The sequence below is a fragment of the Mustela lutreola genome, chromosome 9 (genome assembly GCF_030435805.1).
Source record: "Mustela lutreola isolate mMusLut2 chromosome 9, mMusLut2.pri, whole genome shotgun sequence".
In the NCBI taxonomy this organism is placed as follows: Eukaryota; Metazoa; Chordata; class Mammalia; order Carnivora; family Mustelidae; genus Mustela; species Mustela lutreola.
This window is the reverse complement of record NC_081298.1, coordinates 38,475,537-38,497,418: the sequence shown is the minus strand read 5'-3', so window position 1 is coordinate 38,497,418 and position 21,882 is coordinate 38,475,537. Positions and strand designations below refer to the sequence as shown.

Genomic DNA, 21,882 nt, shown 5'->3' with positions numbered 1-21,882 from the left:
TGTATGACTTTTATGTCCTATAAGTAAAGCAGTGCTATAAATTGGTGAAAACTTAACATTTTAGTAATAACTAATGGAGATATTTGGATATGGTTGAGCTATTCTTTCTATTTACATTCCTTTCAAATACTTCTGGATGAATAAGTGGTAGGTACTGATGATTGACTTTTATACTCTTGAGCTGTCCTCACTGTATTATACATGTTTGGACTACACTGCTGTAGTGTTGAAGGGATAAAAAGAAACTTAATTTAGGATAAAGATTATATTAATTTGCCATTAGGAGATGCTCAAAGTACTTGGAAACAGCTTTTTCTTCACTTGAAATAGAAAATTAATATTGTTTTAAATTTCTCTCCTATATAACAGATGAAAAACCAATTAACCCACTGATTTCTTCCATTGATAGTTCTTATGGATATTATGGTAAAATTTTGAATAGTTAGAACTGCCAACTACACTACTCCATTAGAAATGCTTATGATGTATATTTTAAGAATAAAAATGGAAGATCTAGGCAAAACAAGCTTTTAATAGGCAGTTAGTAATAAGCCCCAATAACACCTTAATAGAATATATTTCCATCCAAATTTCTGCACATTTCCAATGCCATATGGTTAGATAGGAAGACCTGGTTGTTAATATGATGACCTCTTAGATACAATAACTTCCTGAGTCTAGCATTTTAGTTTATGGTGGGTTTTTTTTCAGTGTTTTTGTTCAGTAACCATATTTGGTTTTAAAAAAAAAAGAAATAAGTACAATTTAAAAGATATTTACCAGCAAAGATGACAAAAATACATTTTTTCTTAACCTCTGTTACCCAGTTTTAGAGCTACTCAAAGATTTATTGTAATGATTAACAATGATTGACTAGGAAGGAAGCCCTAATTCTTTGGCTTCTAGATTTTAGCTATTTATAAAACTCAGTTTAACTAGGAATAGAGTTTTGATTAAACAGAGTAACTCATCTTTTAAAAAGAAGTAATTTGTTTATTACTAAACAAATAGTATGGAGTACCTTTTATATTCAGACACTTCCCTGGGGACATTGAGAATAAACAAAGAAACCAAGAATCTCTGTGCTTTTGGGCTTATATGCTAGTGGAAGAAATAATAAACAAGATAAGTAAAGCATATACAATATTTGTGATAAGTGCTAAAAAGAGACATGAAGCTGGGAGGGGTTTTAGGAGGTACGAAGGTTCTGATGTTAGGTGGGTCTCACTGAGGAGGTGACATTTGAGTGAAGTCTTGGAAGATTTATGGGAGCAAGGCAAGAACATTCCAGGCATAGAGAACAGTAAGTGCAAAGACTCTTAACTAGGAGTATTCCTTGTATGTTAGAGGGTCAATGAGAATGGTCAGTATTAGTAGGTCAGTATATGCAGTGGGGGACCAGACTGTGTAAGCTCATATTGGTCATTGTTAAGATTTGGGCTTTTTCTCTGAGATGGGAGCCTTTGGAAACTCACTAGCATCATGTCACTCACTAACCCATTTGTGACATAATCTGACTTAACATTATAAGAGGTGACTCCAGCTATAAAGGGGAGACAGAGTGAAAGGTTGTTGCTACTCATGTAAGTGATGATAATGATTTGGCTGGAGTGTTAGCTGTGCAGATGGTGAGAATCAGTTGCTTCTTTGTGTGTTTTAAGATAGAACCAATGGGTTTTGCTGATGGATTGCTAATGGATGAGGGGAACAGAGAAGACAATGATGACTCCTAAGAGTTTGGCCTGAACAGTTGGAAGAATAGGGTTGCTTTTTACTAGGCTTCATAGGAATGTGGGGAAGTATAAAGAGCTCAATTGGGATATGTTAATATTGAGATGCCCTTAGATAGTTGGATGTATATGTCAGGAGAGAGGATTAAGCTAGAGATGTATACTTGGGAATCTCAGCATATAAATGCCTTTTAAAACTAGAAGGCTGAGTGAGATCACCAAGTGAGTGAACACAGACAAGAGAAAAGAGTCCTGAGGATCACTCATGTTTATAAATTTGGGAAATGAGCCCCCAAAGAAAACTATGAAATGGCCTAGAGGTTGGAGAACAACACGGATGTGTTGTTTTAGAAACTAAGGAGAGAAAGTATTTCAAGGAGAAGAGGGTGACCAACTTTATCAGATGCAGTAGTCTTGTACCATGGAATTAGGTCTGAGGACCGACCATTAGATTTATTAGCACTGGCAGGCATTGCTTACTTACCTTGATAAGAGCTGTTTCACTGGAGTGGCCAAAGCAAAAACCTGATTGTAGAGCATTTACAAAGAGAACAAAAGGGACTCATTTGAGATAATAAGTAAAGACAAGTCTTTTGACGAAATTTACTATAAATGGATGTACAGAAATCAGTGGCTTTCTTACACACTAACAATGAAAATACAGAAAGGGAAATTAGAGAATCGATTCCATTAACTATAACACCAAGAACCATAAGATACCTGAGAATAAACCTAAACACAGAGGTAAAGGATCTGTACTCAAGGAACTACAGAGCACTCATGAAATAAATTGAAGAAGACACAAAAAGATGGAAGTCCATTCCATGCTCTTGGATCGGAAGAATAAACATTGTTAAAATATCTTTTCTACCTAGAGCAATCTATACTTTTAATGCCATTCCGATCAAAATTCCACCAGTATTTTTCAAAGAGCTGGAGCAAATAATCCTAAAATCTGTATGGAATCAGAAGAGACCCCAAATTACTAAGGAAATGTTGAAAAACAAAAATAAAACTGGGGGCATCACGTTACTTGATTTCAAGCTTTACTACAAAGCTGTGATCACCAGGACAGCATGGTACTGGCATAAAAACAGACACATAGACCAGTGGAACAGAGTAGAGAGCCCAGATATGGACCTTCAACTCTATGGGCAAATAATCTTCGATAAAACAGGAAAAAATTTACAGTGGAAAAAAAGACAGTCTCTTCAATAAATGGTGCTGGGAAAACTGGATAGCTATATGTAGAAGAATGAAACCCGACCATTCTCTTACACCGTACACAAAGATAAATTCAAAATGGATAAAAGACCTCAACGTGAGACAGGAATCCATCAGAATCCTAGAGGAGAACATAGGCAGTAACCTCTTCAATATCAGCCACAGCAACTTCTTTCCAAAAAAGATATGTCTCCAAAGGCAAAGGAAACAAAAGCGAAGATGAACTTTTGGGACTTCATCAAGATCAAAAGCTTCTGCACAGCAAAGGAAACAGTCAACAAAACAAAGAGACAACCCACGGAATGGGAGAAGATATTTGCAAATGACAGTACAGACAAAAGGTTGATATCCAGGATCTATAAAGAACTCCTCAAACTCAACAGACACAAAACAGACAATCATATAAAAAAAAAAAAATGGGCAGAAGATATGAAGAGACACTTCTCCAGTGAAGACATACAAATGGCTCTCAGACACATGAAAAAATGTTCATCATCACTAGCCATGAGGGAGATTAAAACTAAAACCACATTGAGATACCACCTTACACCAGTTAGAATGGCCAAAATTAGCAAGACAGGAAACAACATGTGTTGGAGGGGGTGTGGAGAAAGGGGAACCCTCTTTACACTGTTAGTGGGAATGCAAGTTGGTGCAGCCACTTCGGAAAACAGTGTGGAGATTCCTCGAAAATTAAAAATAGAGCTTCCCTGTGACCCTGCAATTGCACTACTGGGTATTTACCCCAAAGATACAGATGTCGTGAAAAGAAGGGCCATCTGTACCCCAATGTTTATAGCAGCAATGGCCACGGTTGCCAAAATGTGGAAAGAACCAAGATGCCCTTCAATGGACTAATGGATAAGGAAGATGTGGTCCATATACACTATGAAGTATTATGCCTCCATCAGAAAGGATGAATACCCAACTTTTGTAGCAACATGGATGGGACTGGAAGAGATTATGCTGAGTGAAATAAGTCAAGCAAAGAGAGTCAATTATCATATGGTTTCACTTATTTGTGGAGCTTAACAAATAGCATGTAGGACACAGGGAGTTAGAGAGGAGAAGGGAGTTGGGGGAAATTGGAAGGGGAGGTGAACCATGAGAGACTATGGACTCTGAAAAATAACCTGAGGATTTTGAAGGGGCGGGGGGTGGGAGGTTTGGGGAACCAGGTCGTGGGTACTAGAGAGGGCACGGATTGCATGGAGCACTGGGTGTGGTGCAAAAACAATGAATACTGTTACAGTGAAAAGAAATTAAAAAAAAAATATATATATGTATGTATATATATATATATATAAATGGAAGTAAAGAAGTGAAATGGTAAGTGGAAGAGGAGTAGGTCTGGAGAGTTATTATTCTTTCCTCTTTCTCCAGTGCAACCAGATGCTACACTTTATATCCAAAACATTTCACAGATACATTTCTATAAAATGAGCAGAAAAAAAGTTGTCCAACTGTTGAGCCGTGAGGTTCCCCAACATTTAGTGGATGGTGAGGTGAGGAAGAACCAGCAAAAGTAGCTGAGGTTTCAGCATTAAAGTAAAATAAGGAAACATCTTTTTAGTAGTTTGAGTGTGGCTGGAATTAAAGGGAGGAGTTAATACTTGGGATGAGCTCGTGTAAAGACTCACACACAATTCTTTATTGAAATGTAGGGGAGGAAAATTTTGCCTCTGTCCTTCTAGGTTCTTTTGGCCAGTCTGTTAATTAAATTGACATAAAACAGATTAACAGGAGAAAAGCAAATTTAAGTATGTACATATAGGAATCCCATTAAAAAAACATTGAGGGGCACCTGGGTGGCTCGGTGGGTTAAAGCCTCTGCCTTCGGCTCAAGTCATGATCCCAGAGTCCTGGGATGGAGCCCCACATCAGGCTCTCTGCTCAGTGGGGAGCCTGCTTCCCTTCCTCTCTCTCTGCCTGCCTCTCTACCTACTTGTAATCCCTGTCTGTCAAATAAATAAATAAAATCTTTAAAAACAAACAAACAAACATTGAGACACAAGGACAAGTGAGTCAGTTAAGGCTTGTATGCCATCCTGAGCTAAGGAATGGAACAAGGGCCTGGGAATTCCAAGGGGAGGAGGATAATTCACAATATTCTTACTGTGAGCTGATGTTTGGTAATTAGATGTTTGCCTTGCCCTACAGATAGGCCTTCCAGATACAAAATTATCCCTGGTAATGGCTCTCTTTCTGGCCAGGCCTCCTATCTAAGTTCTTTCAGGTGGTTAAAGTTCTCAAAATTTTCTTGATTCTGTTGGGTCTCAGTTACCAGATCAAAATAATCATGGATGCCTTTTTCTGTTATAGCATATGTTCCGTTGGCATTCTGCTTGATGTTGGTTTGAGCTTTGTAATAAAAATAAATAACTGACTCTTCTATTTCAAAAAAAAAAAAAAAAAAAAATAATCCACATGCAGAAGTGGCATATTTGGGGGTCATGTATTTTGCTCCCTCATAGAAGGATGTCTGAACCATTAAGTGTTCACATGCCTATCCTGCTCTTTTAGAGTAGACTGGGCTGAACAATAAGTTTGTACCATTTCCCTGACATTTAACTGTACTCCTTTTTTTTCAGAGAGCATCTCACAGGATGCAGCAGGAGTTCAGCAGGGGAAATACTTCTGTCTGGGTCTTAATGCCTTAGCAGTTAGTTCTTTGGCATTACATGGGTCAGATCAATAAGAAGTCAGGAAGCAGATGGTTTTGACAAGGAGAACTTTCTTCAAAGGGTTTGTTGGTGGTTTTCATTTGTACCCCTCCCAAATTCCTCACTGACAGATCGACTGATATTCTCAGGAAATAGTCCATTACACAAATAGTAGTTTCTCTCTTTATAATAGTTTAAACATTAGTCTTTCATTTTGTTTCAAATACAAGATGCTCTTTTCAAGCAATGGTAAAATCTGTGTTACCTGGCAGCTTACCAAGTGGAAGATTGTAACTGACATTTTGGATTTTCACCCAGTATAAATCATCAGGATGTTGAGACTTCCCTACCAGGTTCTAGAAGAGGCCACTGGGTTGTTTTTACCAAGGAATTCGTGGCCCAGAGCCACCCCCTACAGACCTGCAGGTAATCCCTGTCCACTGGGCCTGCAGAACTCAGCTAGTTCCTCTCCTCTTAGCTCGGCACCTCATGCCACCATTAGCCCCTCAGAGAAGAAATATCTGAGACACCACATTATTTGCCTAAGGTCACACAGCTACAAAGAGGTGGAACTAAGTAAGATTCAGGCTATGACAATCTGAACTCGAGAACCCAGCTTCTAACCACTTACTCGTCTGGAGAAGCCTAAGCTGGAGATAAATATTTGGGAGTCTCAGCGTATGAATGCTTTTTGTAAAACTCTAAAACCCGTTGAGATCCTTAAGGGTGTGAACACAGAAGAAAGGAGGCCTGACCCCTGGGGAACTCCCACATATATAAGTTGGTGACAGGAGGAGGAACCTGCAAGGGAGACTGAAAAGTTGTGGACATAGAGGTTGAGGAGACCCAGGTGAATATGGTTTCCTAAAGCCAAGAGAAAAAGGTGTTCCAAAGAGAACAGAGTGACCAGCCAGATGCCATTGCTGGGTCCTGTGTGGACATTACAGTTATTTCGTTCATTCCTTTTGAGCAGTGGTAGGAAGTAGAGTGGGGGCACAGTCACACCTTCCAGATGAATCTAGAAGAGTAATAAAAGGACACAGATTAATTTACATATTGAATTGCTGCATTAAACACTCACTAAATCACCATCCTACATAATTAAGAAGATGCAGGAAAATAATGGGAAGAAAAAAAAATCAGCCCCAGCCCTGAGTGAATCCTTCTGGAATGCCGCAAGCTACCCCCACATTCACTGCTGTTAACATTTTGGTATATTTCCTTCTGTTTTTGCAGCTGTGATTTTTTTTTTTTTTTTTTTACATACAACTGTGATTATGTAGAATACATGAAATCACATATATTGGTTTATTCTTTTAGGGGTACCTAGGTGGCTCAGTGGGTTAAAAGCCTCTGCCTTCGGCTCAGGTCATGATCTCAGGGTCCTGGGATCGTGCCCCACATCAGGCTCTCTGCTCAGTGGGGAGCCTGCTTCCTTCCTCCTCTCTCTCTCTCTGCCTGCCTCTCTGCCTACTTGTGATTTCTGTCAAATAAATAAAGTCTAAAAAAAACCCCAATTTTTAGTATAAAAGCAGTACATGTTCCTCTTAAAACATTTGAAAAAAAAAAAGAGTAAAGAAAATTTTAAAAATCAGAGTAGAAGGTATAAAAGGCCTCTACAGTCTGAGTATGTATGCATTAACATTGTGGTATCAGATGTGTAGTTACATTTAGTCTGCATGACTTATCCATGGACCTTTCTTCCTGCCTGCCAACCTACTTATCCAAGAGGTAGTCTAGGGACAGGTTTTTCTCTGCGGAGATGGGGATGACATGAAAATCTAGCCTCAGGCCCCAACCTCAGATATTCTGATATGTAGTGGGTCTCCGTAGGTGGTCATAAAACTACCCTCTAAGAACATCCCTCAGCATTAGGCTGGGTCTAAGGAGAAGGTGATACAAAGTCCCAGAACCAATTGGGATTTTAATTAGTTTTTAGAGGAGCTATTAAAAAATCTATAACCTAAGTTTTAGGAAAATTTAGATGTGGGTTGTTTTGGAAAACACTTATTCAAACATTTAGAGTGGCTTTCTAGTACAAAACTATGTAGACTGTTAGAATCAGAAAGAATCCTGAATATAATTGAATTAAATTTTTACCGACAAAGAGGCTGAATCCCAGAGAGCCAGTAACCTCTCAGTCCTGACACTATCTAGTTTATCAGCAGCAAAGTTAAGGATCAGACCCAGTTCTCTGAATCCCAGAATCATCCTGAAACTTGTTGGTAAAATCTATGGCAATAACTTTTCTGTGCAAGCTGTATTTCATCCTGGGAGACGACATAGTCATAAGCCTCCTGCAGTGAGAGGTGTGTCTCTTAACAGAGCTAGATTTAGAATCCTTATGGCAAGGCTTTGTGGGAGTAAAGAGAACCCTAAAATTTGGAGTCCACAGGCTTTCATGCAAGTCTCAGTTTTTCCACTTCCTCTGTGACTGTAAGCAAATCACATAACCATTCTGAGCCTTTTTTCCACCTGAAATACAGGTATAGTATACATCTTTCTACCTGGCATAGTATTTTGAGGATGCAAAAGCACTGTGAAAATTAAAGTATTATGCAAATATAGGGGCTTGGTATTTTTATTAAGATGTCATAAGGAACTAGGTTCACAAAGAACTAGTTTCTGTATCCTACAAAGACATAATTGCCTTCAGAGCAAGATCCATGTGTGTTTCATTCTTCTGTTTCCTTATAATAAGTGCAGAATAAATATTTGCTAAATCATGGAGAGCTTTTATCACCTTTAGCAAAATGGAATGCTCATGATAATTCTCTATGTGAGTGATGGTGTAATAGGTACTGTGAAACCTGCCATGTTTATGTGGATGCCTTCCCAGGACTTTTAAGTTAAAAATAGGAGGGTAATCTTGTCTGATATTGCCTGTGAAGTGTGTCCTCTGCATGGTAAAAGAAGTAACAAAAGTTGCCTTGAGACTGGAACAACATGCTGTTCTCATCAGACAGCATTTTAAGGCATGATATTTATATGTGAGAACAATAGACATTTTCCCTCTTTGTAGCCTTGTCTCAGTACACAATGCAATTTACTATAATGTCTTTGTGTTTTGTCCACATTCACCATTGGATCTTTTATGGTATCCTTGTTTTAAATGTGGAAAACTAGGTAGGGTGACATATAGTAAAATGACTAACATATGGCATTCATTCCTCATTCTGTTGATATTTCTGATTTGTTAGGTTGAACTTAGGAATTACAACTTGAAATTGCTCTGGCCTATTTATTACTTTTAGTGAAAGACAATGATGGAATAGAAGTAAAACACTCGTTTTTGGATTCATTAGCAATGTATACACAAGCTAAATGAAGTCAGCACCAAAGAATGTTGAAACTTGGGGGGCAGCTCTAGAAATAATCTAACCCCAAAGTCCTCATTTTATAACCCAAGAGACTTCACTGACTTGCCCACTATCCCAGAGACTTAGGAAGTAAGCAGCAGATCTTAAAACCTGTAGGTAGATTGGTTTTTGGTCTATAAAACATACACATTATTCTGGACGGTGTTAAGCAGGTTCATGTGACACCGTCAACTGCTTGAGGACATCTGCTTTCAGGATGAAGTCTAAAGACCAAACTATTTTTAGAGCAGTAAACTACATTCCAAGGTTTAATGCCACACACAAAGAATGTTCAGAATATACTTATTCACAAGTTGTATCTCCTTGAAAGACAGCTCTTGAAAGCAGTGGGCAGGGAACTTCTGGGAAAAGATGGGGGGGGGGGTGTCTCCTGACTCACTCATTAAGGGGGAGAAATGCCCATAATAAAAACAAAGCAATAAAAGCCAACCAGACACACTTCCCCTGCCCTTCTCCCTGGAATCGGTCATTTAAGGTCTATCACATTTGTGCCAATAAAAGAAAGCACAGAATGACTATTATCACATCAGGTAAGAATGTCCTTATGTAAGGACATAAAATATGTTCAGCCAACAGAGCCACCTCACAGTACCAAATTTCCATGCCCTAAGTAGCACAGTGATAAATACAGAAGACAAACCTAGCCTGTAGCTAAATGGGTCTTTATCCTATGAAATAGATACATTATTCCATAGTATATTAAGAAAATTCATGTGACACTGTTAGTGGATGGAAAAATATGTGACCAAGAACTCAGCAATTTGAAAATAAGGCAGAATTAACAGGAGAAAGGAGAATGGTAGGGAAAAAGAATATCTGTCTCTTTAAGCCTGCCTGATAATGGAAGATTGAGCAGGAGGCCCTGATGTCCTGCTTTCCAGAAGGGAAAATGCTCATGCAAACAAGGTTGCTCTAGTGCTTTCCATATTCCTCCTCATGCTGACTTCATTAAAATTTTATTAATGTAGCCTGATGTAAGAGACACACAAGGCACACAGCCCTCATTTGACCACCATTTAGGTAGCTGATGTCTGCATCGATCTCTTTCTACAGGAGGAGATGTGTGTTGACATGTGATGCTGGTGTCAGTGAATGAACAGAATCTGTTGGGTCATACTGTGTCAGTCTTGGGAAATACGCAGGCTTTTATTTTCAGACTTTTTTTTAAAGGTCCACCACTTCAATATCATTTTGACTGTTTCATTTACATAAATATCATTACAAATGTATAACATAAACTACAATCAAAAACTAAAATATAAAATTAAGAAATATAGGGGTGCCTGGATTGCTCAGTGGGTTAAACCTCTGCCTTCGGCTCAGGTCATGATCTCAGGATCAACTCTCACATTGGGCTTTCTGCTCAGCGGGGAGCCTGCTTCTCCCTCTCTCTACCTGCCTCTCTGCCTACTTGTGATCTCAGTCTGTCAAATAAATAATAAATAAAATCTTTTTTAAAAATTTAAGAAATATAAGATAGCTAATTTGTGGTTTGCTTCTTTCGTTTCCCAACCCTCATTAAAAAAAAAAAAAAGTCCTTTATTTGTTTACCAATATACTGAACCCCTCTACCATATGCCAGACTATTCTTTTAGGAATGGAGGAAAAAGCAATGAATAAACCAATAAACTCCCTGCCCCCATGGAGTTTATGTCCCTGTGGGGGAGACAAGCAGTGAATAAGATAAAGGAGTAAAATAAATGGCTGGTTAGATAGCAGTTAAGGACAAAGGAACCCTTGAAGCAGAGAGGTAGTGAGATTCAGGACCAGTGGCCAGTGTAAATCTTCCTGAATAGGTGAATTTGGAGTACAGATCTGGCAGGGTTGAACAAGGGAGCCACAGGGACACTGGGTGGAAGAGCTTTCCAGGCAGTGAGAATAGCATCTATAATGGCCTTCAGGCTGGGGTGTGCTGTGTGGTGGTGTAACAGCAAGGAGGCAAGTGGAGAGAAAGGACCGAAGTGGGGAGAGCAGGAGTAGTTCAGCTCAGAGAACTAATGGAGATGAGAACATATGGGGTGTTGTTGGATTTTACTCTATTACTTTAAGATCTGTATCTGTTATGCACTGGTCCTATTATAGACTGAAGTGTGTTCCCACCCCCACCGCCCAAATTCATATCTTGAAGCCTTAACAGGGAATGTGGCTATGTTAGGAGGCAGGGCCTTTAATGAGGTGATTAAGGTAAGTGAACCTAACGGTGGGGCCCTAATTCAGTAGGATTTGTGTCCTTATCAGTAGAGGAAGAGACACTAAGGATGCACAGATAGAGAAGAGACCACCTGTAAGCCAAGGAGAGGGGCCTCAGAAAAACCAAACCTACTGATAATCTTCATCTGTGAGAAAATAAACTGATGTTGTTCAAGCCACCCAGCCTGAGATATTTTGTTAGGGAAGCCTTAGCAGACTCATACACTATCTTAACATCTAGTTCACCTGTTTGCTCAAGTTCAATCTGACTATTTAGCAGAAAGTTCTTTTATCAAGGTGAACTAGGTGAAAGAACTTTCTGCTAAATAGTCAGATTGAACTTGAGCAAACTCGAGCAAACTTTACCATTTTAACTGGCTGCAACACTTATTTTATAAATGTCAGTCCAGAAGGAGCCAGTTCATTCTATAAGGTTCTGTATTTGAGTTAAAGAAGATGTGTACTGGGACGCCTGGGTGGCTCAGTGGGTTAAAGCCTCTGCCTTCAGCTCAGGTCATGATCCCAGGGTCCTGGGATCAAGTCCCGCATCGGGCTCTCTGCTTGGTGGGGAGCCTGCTTCCTCCTCTCTCTCTCTCTGCTTGCCTCTCTGCCTACTTGTGATCTCTGTCTGTCAAATAAATAAATAAAATCTTTAAAAAAAAAATGTGTACTGATAAGTCATACAGAGCAGAGCTAACAAGCCAGTCCAGCCAGATAAGCAGTTTTCTTTTGCACTGGCAGTTTGGAAGTAGCTCTTATATTTCTTTTTTTTCTGTCTCTCTTTTTTAAATAAGTAAAAGAATTGGCCTTTAGCTGATATGAATGAAGAAGTAAAATGCTGTGCCTTCTCTTTCTCTCCCTACCCCCCCCAACCATGTTCCCTCTTCTTAGCACCACAAAAATGATGAGGGGTGATGATTGGGTGCTTTTGGAGGTTTATTATTTGTACCTCCAAAAGACTGTGGAAAAATCAAATACTTATCCTCCTTTCATATATAAACTTTGTTTTTTGGAATACCAAAAAGTTGATGAGAGAAAGTTCTTCATAGTAGAATTTCAGCTCTTAATATAGTGAGAATGACAGGAAACCACCCTTTGGGAAATCCCTCATGAAATAAGGGGTCTAAGCAATGATTATCAGTGGCCACTAAAACCACTGGGCAAAGGTTGATGGAATTTCCTATGGAAGGATCAGGCTGCCACCCCCTGAACCCAGTGGATCAAATCCACAGAAAGAGGATCACGAGATATTGGGAGCCTTCTGAACACATGCTGCAGGAAGAACACAGCCCCACCTGTAGAAAATTCTTGCCAAAGATGTACTTTAAGAAGGTAGCTACTACTTTACCCCAGTGAAGGAATCAAAGGTTGCCAAATTTTTCAAGAGAAGCTAGGAATCGAGATGCTTTTATATAACTTCTCCATTTAAAAATATTTTCTTTTTTTAACAGTTGGAAAACTGTGTGGGTCAAACCAAATAAACCTGGCAGCTCTCCCTTACTAAAGTCCAGCATGTCATTTTTGTGTCCCTCTGCCCTCCTGTTCTTCTTGTCTTCCGGTGCCAGGGCCTCTGGAATGTCTTCCTCAATTCTTTGATCTGCATCTATTTTCTCACTCCTGATTTCCTATGATACTTGTGGCTCAGTATCTGTGATATTGTGATTTATCATAAGAAATGTATTTTTGATCTTCCTTCATGGTTCCTGACTCACAGCTCTCAAAACCCTTGAACATCACAAGCAGTAAGAGCAGTGGGATCATATTTTATTATAATATTTGGTCTTCTGTCCTCAGTTCCTAAATTTGAGTTACATCCATAAAGGTGAAATGGGTGTCTCATTATTCATGACAAGGCCCTTTCAGCCACACCTGAGCTTATGTTAACGAGGTGACTTTTGGAAAACCCCAGGGTAACCTAAAAATGGGGGTTGGTTGCTAGGGGAGGCAACCATGTGGTTAAGATTTGGAACTTCAGCCCAATTCCCCAATGTCCAGGGAGAGGTGAGGGACTGAAGATTGGGTCACCAATAGCCAGTGATTTTAGTCAGTCATCCTATGTAATAAAGCCTCCAGAACAACCCAGTGGGGTAAAGATGGTGAACATGTGGAGGTGCCAGGACAATGGCATGTCTGGGAAAGGCACGGAAACTCTGAGCTTCTTCCCAGCTACCTTGCTCTAGGCATCTCTTCCATCTGGCTGCTCCTGAATTATATACTTTTACAATAAACCAGTAATTTAGTGAGTAAACTGTTTTATTGAGTTCTGTGAGCCACTCTAACAAATTAGCAAACTTGAGAGAGGTCATGGGAACTTGCCATTTATTGTGGGTATGTCCACCAACGTCGACTTGTGATTGGTGTCTGGACTGGGAAGGAGCAGCAGTCTTGTGGGACCGAGCCCTGAACTTATGGATCTGACATTATCACCTGGTAGACAGTGTCAGCACTGAGTTCAGCTGTAGGGCCCCTGATCAGTATTGGCAGAATAGAGTTAATTGCTTGGTGGTGTTAGAAAACACACTTTGGAGTACTCTACCCTTATAGGACATGGTTATGTGCTTTTGTTAATAGTTTTCTAATCATTTTATGTGGTTGTACTTGTCTTCCCTACAGTCCCTCATGTTCTTAGAAGGCATTTTGTCAGTATTCTGCCATTTGCTTTTCTCTGTAGCACCCAAATATGTTCACTGTTTTTGAAACTTAGAAAATGAGTTATATAGCAAGCAGATATACACAAATGCTAGCAGTTACTAAATACTCAGCAATTGTTAATTATTTTATCTGTAGCAGCAAAATAGCACCATCAAAAATACTGATCTAAAAATGTCCGTTTTCTTGAAACTTACCTGTTAGCATGCAGCTAATATTTTTTTAAAATACCACATTGTATTTTTGGAGACTATCTAACTTTTAAAATAGAATTTTCCAATTCTTTGATATCCAATAATCTACAAAAGAGATTGTGCTGTATGATGTTTTATTCTATGGTTTTGTGTTTGTTTAAATAATGATAATCTTACATTAATTGACACATTTGATTGCATGCACTATCTCATGTCATCCTTATCAATCTGATCATAAATGCTATTATTATATTCATTTTAAAGGTAGGGCCCTAGGAAGTTACGTAGCCAACAGAGGTTACACAGCTAGAAAGCACAGAGGCCTGTATTGAACCATTACTGGTTCAAGATAGCACTAGCTGCTCTAAGAAGGAAACTCCAAAATGTGTAGTTGCTCAAATGTGGTAAGAAGTGTGTTTCTAATTCCCATAAAATCCAAATTGGGGCTTGTGATTAGCAACAGGTTCTCCTCCAGGCTGTGAATCAGAGTCCGAGGCTCCTTTACAGCACATGAGCCTCAAGGTCGTCAAAGAGAGAGCATGGAGAATGGTGCATAAGAAGATTTTCTGCTAGGGCTGGTAATGGCACAGAGTACTCTAGTCCACTGGCCCAATTCAGTCACATAGCCACACCTACCTGAAAGGCAGCTGAGAAATGTAGTCCCTCAGTGTGTCCAGGAAGAAGAGGAAATGCCCCAGCACCCAAGATGCTCTGAATGTGTAACCCATGCACATAACCGTTGTGATAAACTGTGTCGTAGATTAACTTTAGAATTAGACATGATATGTTATATATTACATGTACTTTGAAAGGTTCTGGTGGATGAAAACACACCTCCTATGTGTTTTGAAATATTGTTTCTTAAGTCTCTCTACGTGGAATGTTTTCTCAATGTCATTTGTTCTATTTGTAAATGCCTGTATTGCTTTGACAGTACTATCTTGCTTCAAGCTCTATTTTTAAAAAACAGAAAACCAAACCCTCAGAATTATGAAACCAATGAATAAAATATTTCCAAGTTCTTTTTTTGGACCATGTCTGTCCAGATTTTATTTTCCTGACCCCACCAAAGGAGGATAATAATTTGTTTAAGAGACTCTTCCCTCTTCCCTTGACTCTTGTGGCAGATCTCAACAATTCTCCTAAGAGTGGAAAAGATGGATTAAAATATAACCACTAAATAAAGGCTTTGAGACTTTTAAAATTAAATCGTGTGCTTCAGGCTTTCTTGGAAACCACAAAAGAACAGTCACTAAGGTGGTCTTAAGAGATTTAAAGACATGAATATGAATGATAGGAAGTCTCAGCTACTACTTAGATTGTGATTAGTACATCAAGGGATTATATCATTTCTGTGATATTTTGTGTTTAACTTTCTCTTTTTAAAATCTTAGACTAAATTTGTTATTATATAATGTACTTGATTTTATAACAAGATATAGGCCTACGAATATTGGCTTTGAGTTAGTTTAATTTGTAAGTGGATAATTCTTCAAGGAATATTAACTTCAAGGATCTTTGTGTGTCGGTCAGGGAATTCACAAGAAAGCAGAGAATTTTATGTGTAAGGCAGTGAGTTCCACTGGTGTGGAGCTGTTAACATCTGAGAACTCTAGAGCTCCATCTCTGTTCTAAACACAACAACTTGGAAAATGGAAAAGTTTGTCTATACTTTAAAAAAAATGTCTATTTAAAAGAATTTGCTATGCCAAACTAGTTTGACTTTTTAATCAAACTAGTTGGTTATACTAGTTAACACACTTGAGATTCTTTATGCATTTATAGCCCCTTGAGGGTGTGTTTTAGTCATTTCACTCAGCATTTCCAGAGTGTGCCTTCTGGGTCAAGCACTTTGACAAGTGCAAAAAATACAGAGTCCTGTGTAAGACCAGTTCCTGCCTCCTACTGACTTTCACTTACAGAGGCTACAAATTCAAAGCAGACCAAGACCAAGACAGTTACATAACAGGACAAGAAGTGCTCAGCTGGGTGCCAGAAGAGCTTCTAGAATGGGTTGGGGATCCTGTCAAGGAAGTCTTTACTTGAGAAAGAACCAGACAAGGACATGGAATCATGGTTAGAGAGGTATGTGAGTGGGGCATGCAACAAGAAGTAGAGGAAAACAACCCAAAATGAATTCATTACTGCTATGTCATGTTGATTTTTATGTGCTATTTATCATTAGTTATAAATTTTCCTAAAAGTACACTTGCATTTAAATGGTTTTAAGACACCTTGTTAAGTTCTTAATGCTTATAGGGTACCCAAGAGTCTACACAGTCCTTAGACAATGTAAAATACTTTATTGCACTTTTCAGTGCTGACACATAAGTTCATTGTAGAAAATGGTCTCTTTTTAGCTACAAGAGGAATTCCAGTCCACATGTCAAAAGAACATTTCAAGATGAATACTTGTATAAAATATTCTCTTAAACAGCTCCCACTGTTTATAATGTGATTTGATGCTCCTTGACACACGGAAAGCTTCAAATACATTCTGGATCAAATGTTTTCAGACCAAGGGCACTTATTTACTGATGAGTCAGAAGATCATATGGATGGGTGAAACTGGGGAAGTACTGTCGTTCGGACGGATGGTCAACCGTTTTATTACTTTCAACACCAAGATTACCCGAATGGGTTTTGTAATTGCAAAATCCCTTTTGACTAGATGATGATTTGGGAAAGAGGTAATCCTGAGAAGTTAATCTTAACTAGTTTGTCTAGTTGAGCATTTCTGTCTTACATAAATAGCAAATTTTATACAAATCTCAGTGCATTTTCGAAGTATTTTGTCCATATGACTGTTAACAGCTATCTCAAGACCTCTGTCATCTTTTTTTTTAATTTTTTATTTTTTATAAACATAAATTTTTATACCCAGGGGTACAGGTCTGTGAATCACCAGGTTTACACACTTCACAGCACTCACCAAAGCACATACACTCCCCAATGTCCATAATCCCACCCCCTTCTCCCAAACCCCCTCCCCCCAGCAACCCTCAGTTTGTTTTGTGAGATTAAGAGTCACTTAAGGTTTGTCTCCCTCCCATTCCCATCTTGTTTCATTTATTCTTCTCCTACCCACTTAAGCCCCCATGTTGCATCACCACTTCCTCATATCAGGGAGATCATATGATAGTTGTCTTTCTCTGCTTGACTTATTTCGCTAAGCATGATACGCTCTAGTTCCATCCATGTTGTCGCAAATGGCAAGATTTCATTTCTTTTGATGGCTGCATAGTATTCCATTGTGTATATATACCACATCTTCTTGATCCATTCATCTGTTGATGGACAACCTCTGTCATCTTTTGCAATCCTTTTTCTTTTCCTTCCTAACTCTCCTTGATGCTTTGTAGTTTAGCTTGGTTTATTTAAATGTTCTTCTATCATAAACCTGGAGAAGGGAGTGTCAGAGATAAGTTTGAATTGGCCATCTGTGTTTTTGTAAATCTCAAGGGATTGCTATTAAGGCATAGGGCAAGAATTTCTTCCTTTTAGCTCTGGTCTTTTCCTTGGTCAGCAGGAAATCTGTTGCCTTAAGACCAACCTCCCGCCGGTCAAGTAGCAGGCCATCTGCTTGGACATATGTTCACTCTTTGATCTTTAAACAATTAATTTATTCTCTGATGCCTGGACCACCAGGCCTGCCAGCAGGTCCCACTGGACTCTCCCTGTATCTCTGGGAAACATGAAGACAGATTTCCCTGTGAGCTTTTCTCTTAGGGGACAGATATTTTAACAGACCTGATTGGACAATGCCAACCTATTTGTGAACAGAACCTGATGGTGTTAATGTTTCTTCTATGGGGATCTGCCTTGTAGATTCATTCCCAGCTAGCCTTTTTTCTTAATATTATCATATGGAGTATTATTCTCCACTGGGTAGGAAATTGTCATTTCTGCTTTATTCTTTTTTCTTTGTTATTATTATTATGGTAAAATATGCATAATGAAATTTACCATGTTAACCATTTTTGAATGCAGAGTTCAGTGGCATTTAGTACATTCATATTGTTATGTAACCATCACCACCATCCATCTCCAGAACTTTTTCATCTTCTCAGACTGAAAATTTATACCCACTAAACGGTACTGTCCATTCCCTCTCCCCCAGCGCCTGGCAGCCACCATCTTATTTCCTGTCTCTATGAACTTAACTAATAGATACCTCATGTAAGTGGAACCCTACAATATTTGTTCTTTTGTATTTGGCTTATTTCACTTAGCACAATATCTTCAAAGTTCATTCATGTTGTAGCATATATCAGAGTTTCCTTCATTTTTAGGGTCAAATAATATTCCAAATAATATTACATCAAATTTTGTTTATGAACTCTTGGGTTGTTTCCACCTTTTGGCTATTGAGTCCTTGCTTTCACTTGTTTGGGGTATATATCCATAAGTGGAATTATTGGATCATATGGTAACTTTATGTTTACTTCTTTGGGGAACTCCCATCCTGTTTTCCACCAGGGTTTTGCCTCATTCTTGATCCCTGTCATAGCTGCATGACTCTCTTCATGACCAAAGAGGATGAGATTAGGGATGAAATTGACTGAGGGACTTCTACTCTTTCAGGGATTTTTTTGTCTTTTTAGAAGAATTAAAAAAAAAAAAAAAAACTGATGAATGATACCTGGGGGAAAAATTCTCTTTTGCCTCATGTTAAGGAATTCCTGGAAGAATAACGGCTCCATCAACATTGAGCTCTGGGAATTGTGAGAATTGAGATTCTTGTGCCTGATGTGACAAAGACTGCTGGGTAGTGGAATTAAACAATGCACTCTGTTCTAACTCCTGCTAGGTTAATGATGTATCACAAGAAACAAAAGAGCCACAAGCTTTTCTACTGTGGACTCCTCAGGTGCAATATTTCCATATGGTGAGATCCAAGTTTGGCCCTCGATGCAATAATGAGCCCAGATTCTGGGACACCATTCCCAAAAGCACGAGCCTTGTGAGAGAACTCACTGATACTTGTATCCCAGGAGATACCACAGAGACTGCCTCACCTAGCTTGCTACCTGAGGCAACAGACCTCACCCTGGTAGGTTATAGGTTGCTTCCTGCCTTGCACATGGAAAAACTCAGTGCCCAGAAAATGTTTGCTATTCTCTAGAACTTTCCAAATTCTTGACTTATGTCAGCTCCTCTAACAGGACTTGGGGATTGAGGTTCAAGAATACTGTCTACCCTCAAACTACAAATCAGTTAGAGCTTAGCTGTCATTCCATCTAAAACATAGGCTCGTTTCATATTTGGTTGCATGAGAGGACGTCATTCCCACTCTAGGCTTGTCCACTTTGCTAGCTGCCTCTAATGGCCTTGCCCTGGGCTCGAACTCACTTTTGTTTAGTCCTTAGGAAAAGCTTGTTTAGAGAGCAGAATTAGAGAGGATTAGCTAAGGGATATGCAGTCCTTCTGTTCTTCTTAGAAGCTCCCGGCATTTATCTATCCCTGGATTAAGCCAGATCATCAAAAATAGGAATTCCTGGCTGACGTTGTCCTGACCCCTTATGGAACAGCTTTTACTGTTTTCTATCAGAGCCAGCATCCTTTGAGTAAAGCTAACACTCAACCCTACAAAACTCCTTGTTATACAACTGATGTCTTCACTCACCCACTAACTGTGGTACCTTCTGTGTATACAGCCCCGTAAGAGAAATAGTTCCCAGGCCTTGTACCAGGAATAGTTATTCCCTTGAGCAGTTGGTTTATTGTGATTCTGGACACACATGAACCACCGCTCTGGTTATGGAATGAGGAAGCTGAGAGATGGGGCAACAGGCTGCTTCCAGCATGGACAGAAGTCAGGTGAGAGTTTGTGTGTTAATCTCATGCCTGTCTTTACCTTATTTTGTAAGCTCCTATTTTTCTTTCAGTCTCATTGCCTCACTTTTGAGGTTGTTGAATTATTGGAATTTTTGCAAGTTATTCCGATCCCTTAGAGAGTAAAACATAAATGTGAATCAGGTATTCTCAGTTGCTTTGGAAGACAAAATGTATATTATTGCTTTTCAGAGAACTAGAATATGTTCAATAAAATTGACCTTAAAACCATTAACTACTGTTCTGAATATGACGAAAATGTAAGTTCTGTGCCCTCAGACGCCTTTGCTATCTTGTTCATTCTGTACTTGCCATTGCTAGTGCCATGCTTAACAGGTAGTAGATGCTCACTAAACATCCTCTGCAAGATTTGACCAAACAGGATCTCTCTGCACTGAACAGTTACCAGCGTCACGGTCTGGAGATTCTGAGATGCAAAGAGAGTCTGTGGCATTCTAGTACTTCCTCTGTCCTCGTCACTTATGGGAGGACACAGTTGGCCCTTCTAATGCTCTCCTGTCTCCCTCTCTGCAGACTCACATTTCAAGACTCCCTCCTGGTGCAGTGGCCGGACAGTCCGTGGCAATCGAAGGTGGGGTTTGCCGCCTGGAGAACCCAATGAACTGACCCTTCAGGCCGAGCGTGAAGCGTCCGAGAGACATTTCAGAGCCTGAGCATTTCAGGGCTTTTTAACTGAAGTTGGATGTTTTATCTTCGCCATTTTATAATCCCTCTTGCATCCTCGTGCACCGCTCACGACACTAGTGCTGCTGTAGTTAGCGCTTAGTGACCTGCGGACCTGAGTGTGTGTGTGTGCGTGTGCGTGTGTGCAGTGTGTGCGCTTGCTTCTCCCTCGATGAAATACAAACTCCTTATCGTGTAACCCAAGACCGGGAATGATTAAATCACCTTTACAAAACGTGTGCTTTACTGTTTACAAGTAAAACCTAACGTTGCAAAGGAAATGTTTTTGATTTCATACAGAGGTACCAGCTGTCGTTGGTGTAATGTGTCTGAGCTGAAGAGTAAATCTCCTTGTTTAAATGAGTTGACAGTGGTAGTGCTCCATTTAATAACAGTACTAAGTGATAAAGTGTTTTTATTTGTTAACCAGTTTAAGTGGATCCTGTGCTAACTTAAACTGTTATTCTCATCCCCCATATGGGGCATTTTTCTTTAACAAAGAATGGTTTCAGTGAAACAATCTAGCAGAGAATTAAGGTCAGAACCTTTTTAAATAATAGTCTTATTGATAAAGTTTGTACTTCTTTCCTCAAGCTTTTCTAAGCTTAAATACTGCATATCTTCGAGCTATATGTACTATATTATGAGAGAATATGTAAAGAGAACATACAGGAATGCACAGTCCTTAATTTGTGTATAATGGAATGTTATTTACAATGTAACACTGTAAATAAGAAAGCAAAATTTATGGGAAAATTCAATATTATCTTTGTTTCTTGTTTAAATATATTTTTAAGATAAAGGCACAAAAATAAAAGAAGTGTATTACTGAGTGTAGTGTGTGATTAGTGTGTGATTCCTCCTCAGACTAATAAATTATCTTTTGAATTGTAGATTGGAGAGCCATTTTTAATTTTATTTGTAAAAAGTTACTTCTTGCAGAATTCATACCTTTATTTATTTATTTTTTTGCTATGGTTCTGATAGTTCAAAACCAGTCTTTATGCAAGTTAGGCTGGACACTAACAAGATGAAAGTTGAGCTTCGTTCATGATTGAGTGGTCAGTATCAAGATTCTAAAGTTTTTATTGCAGGTTGATTAAAAAAAATAAAGGGGAGGAATAAGAACTCTCTGCTTTGGAAAATTGTAGTGGCCGCTGAAAACCCAAGGGTTTCAGTTGATAAATTGTTTCTAAATGTTATATTTAGTGATTTTGGAGCCACATAAGGAAACCAAGACTTTTCTTTTAATTTTGTGTAAGAAGTAGCTATCAAGAAGATACTAAAGATAGCCTCCCTCAGGGAGAGGAAGTTCCCTGCACCATATAATCAT

The 21,882-nt window shown here is 39.0% G+C and overlaps 1 protein-coding gene across 3 annotated transcripts in view; it reads left to right on the top strand.

Moving 5' to 3' along the window:
* TASP1 (taspase 1) overlaps nt 1-21,382 on the top strand; it is a 272,025-nt gene extending 250,643 nt beyond the window's left edge. For 2 of the 3 annotated variants that reach the window (XM_059134054.1, XM_059134057.1), the window contains one exon: nt 20,400-21,382. In XM_059134054.1, coding sequence (XP_058990037.1) covers nt 20,400-20,492 — 93 coding nt within the window. In that variant the 3' untranslated portion in view covers nt 20,493-21,382. Of the gene's footprint in view, nt 1-19,687; nt 19,851-20,399 lie in introns of all 3 variants that reach the window. The other variant, XR_009344681.1, reaches the window with a different exon arrangement.
* Nucleotides 21,383-21,882: the final 500 nt, after the last annotated feature.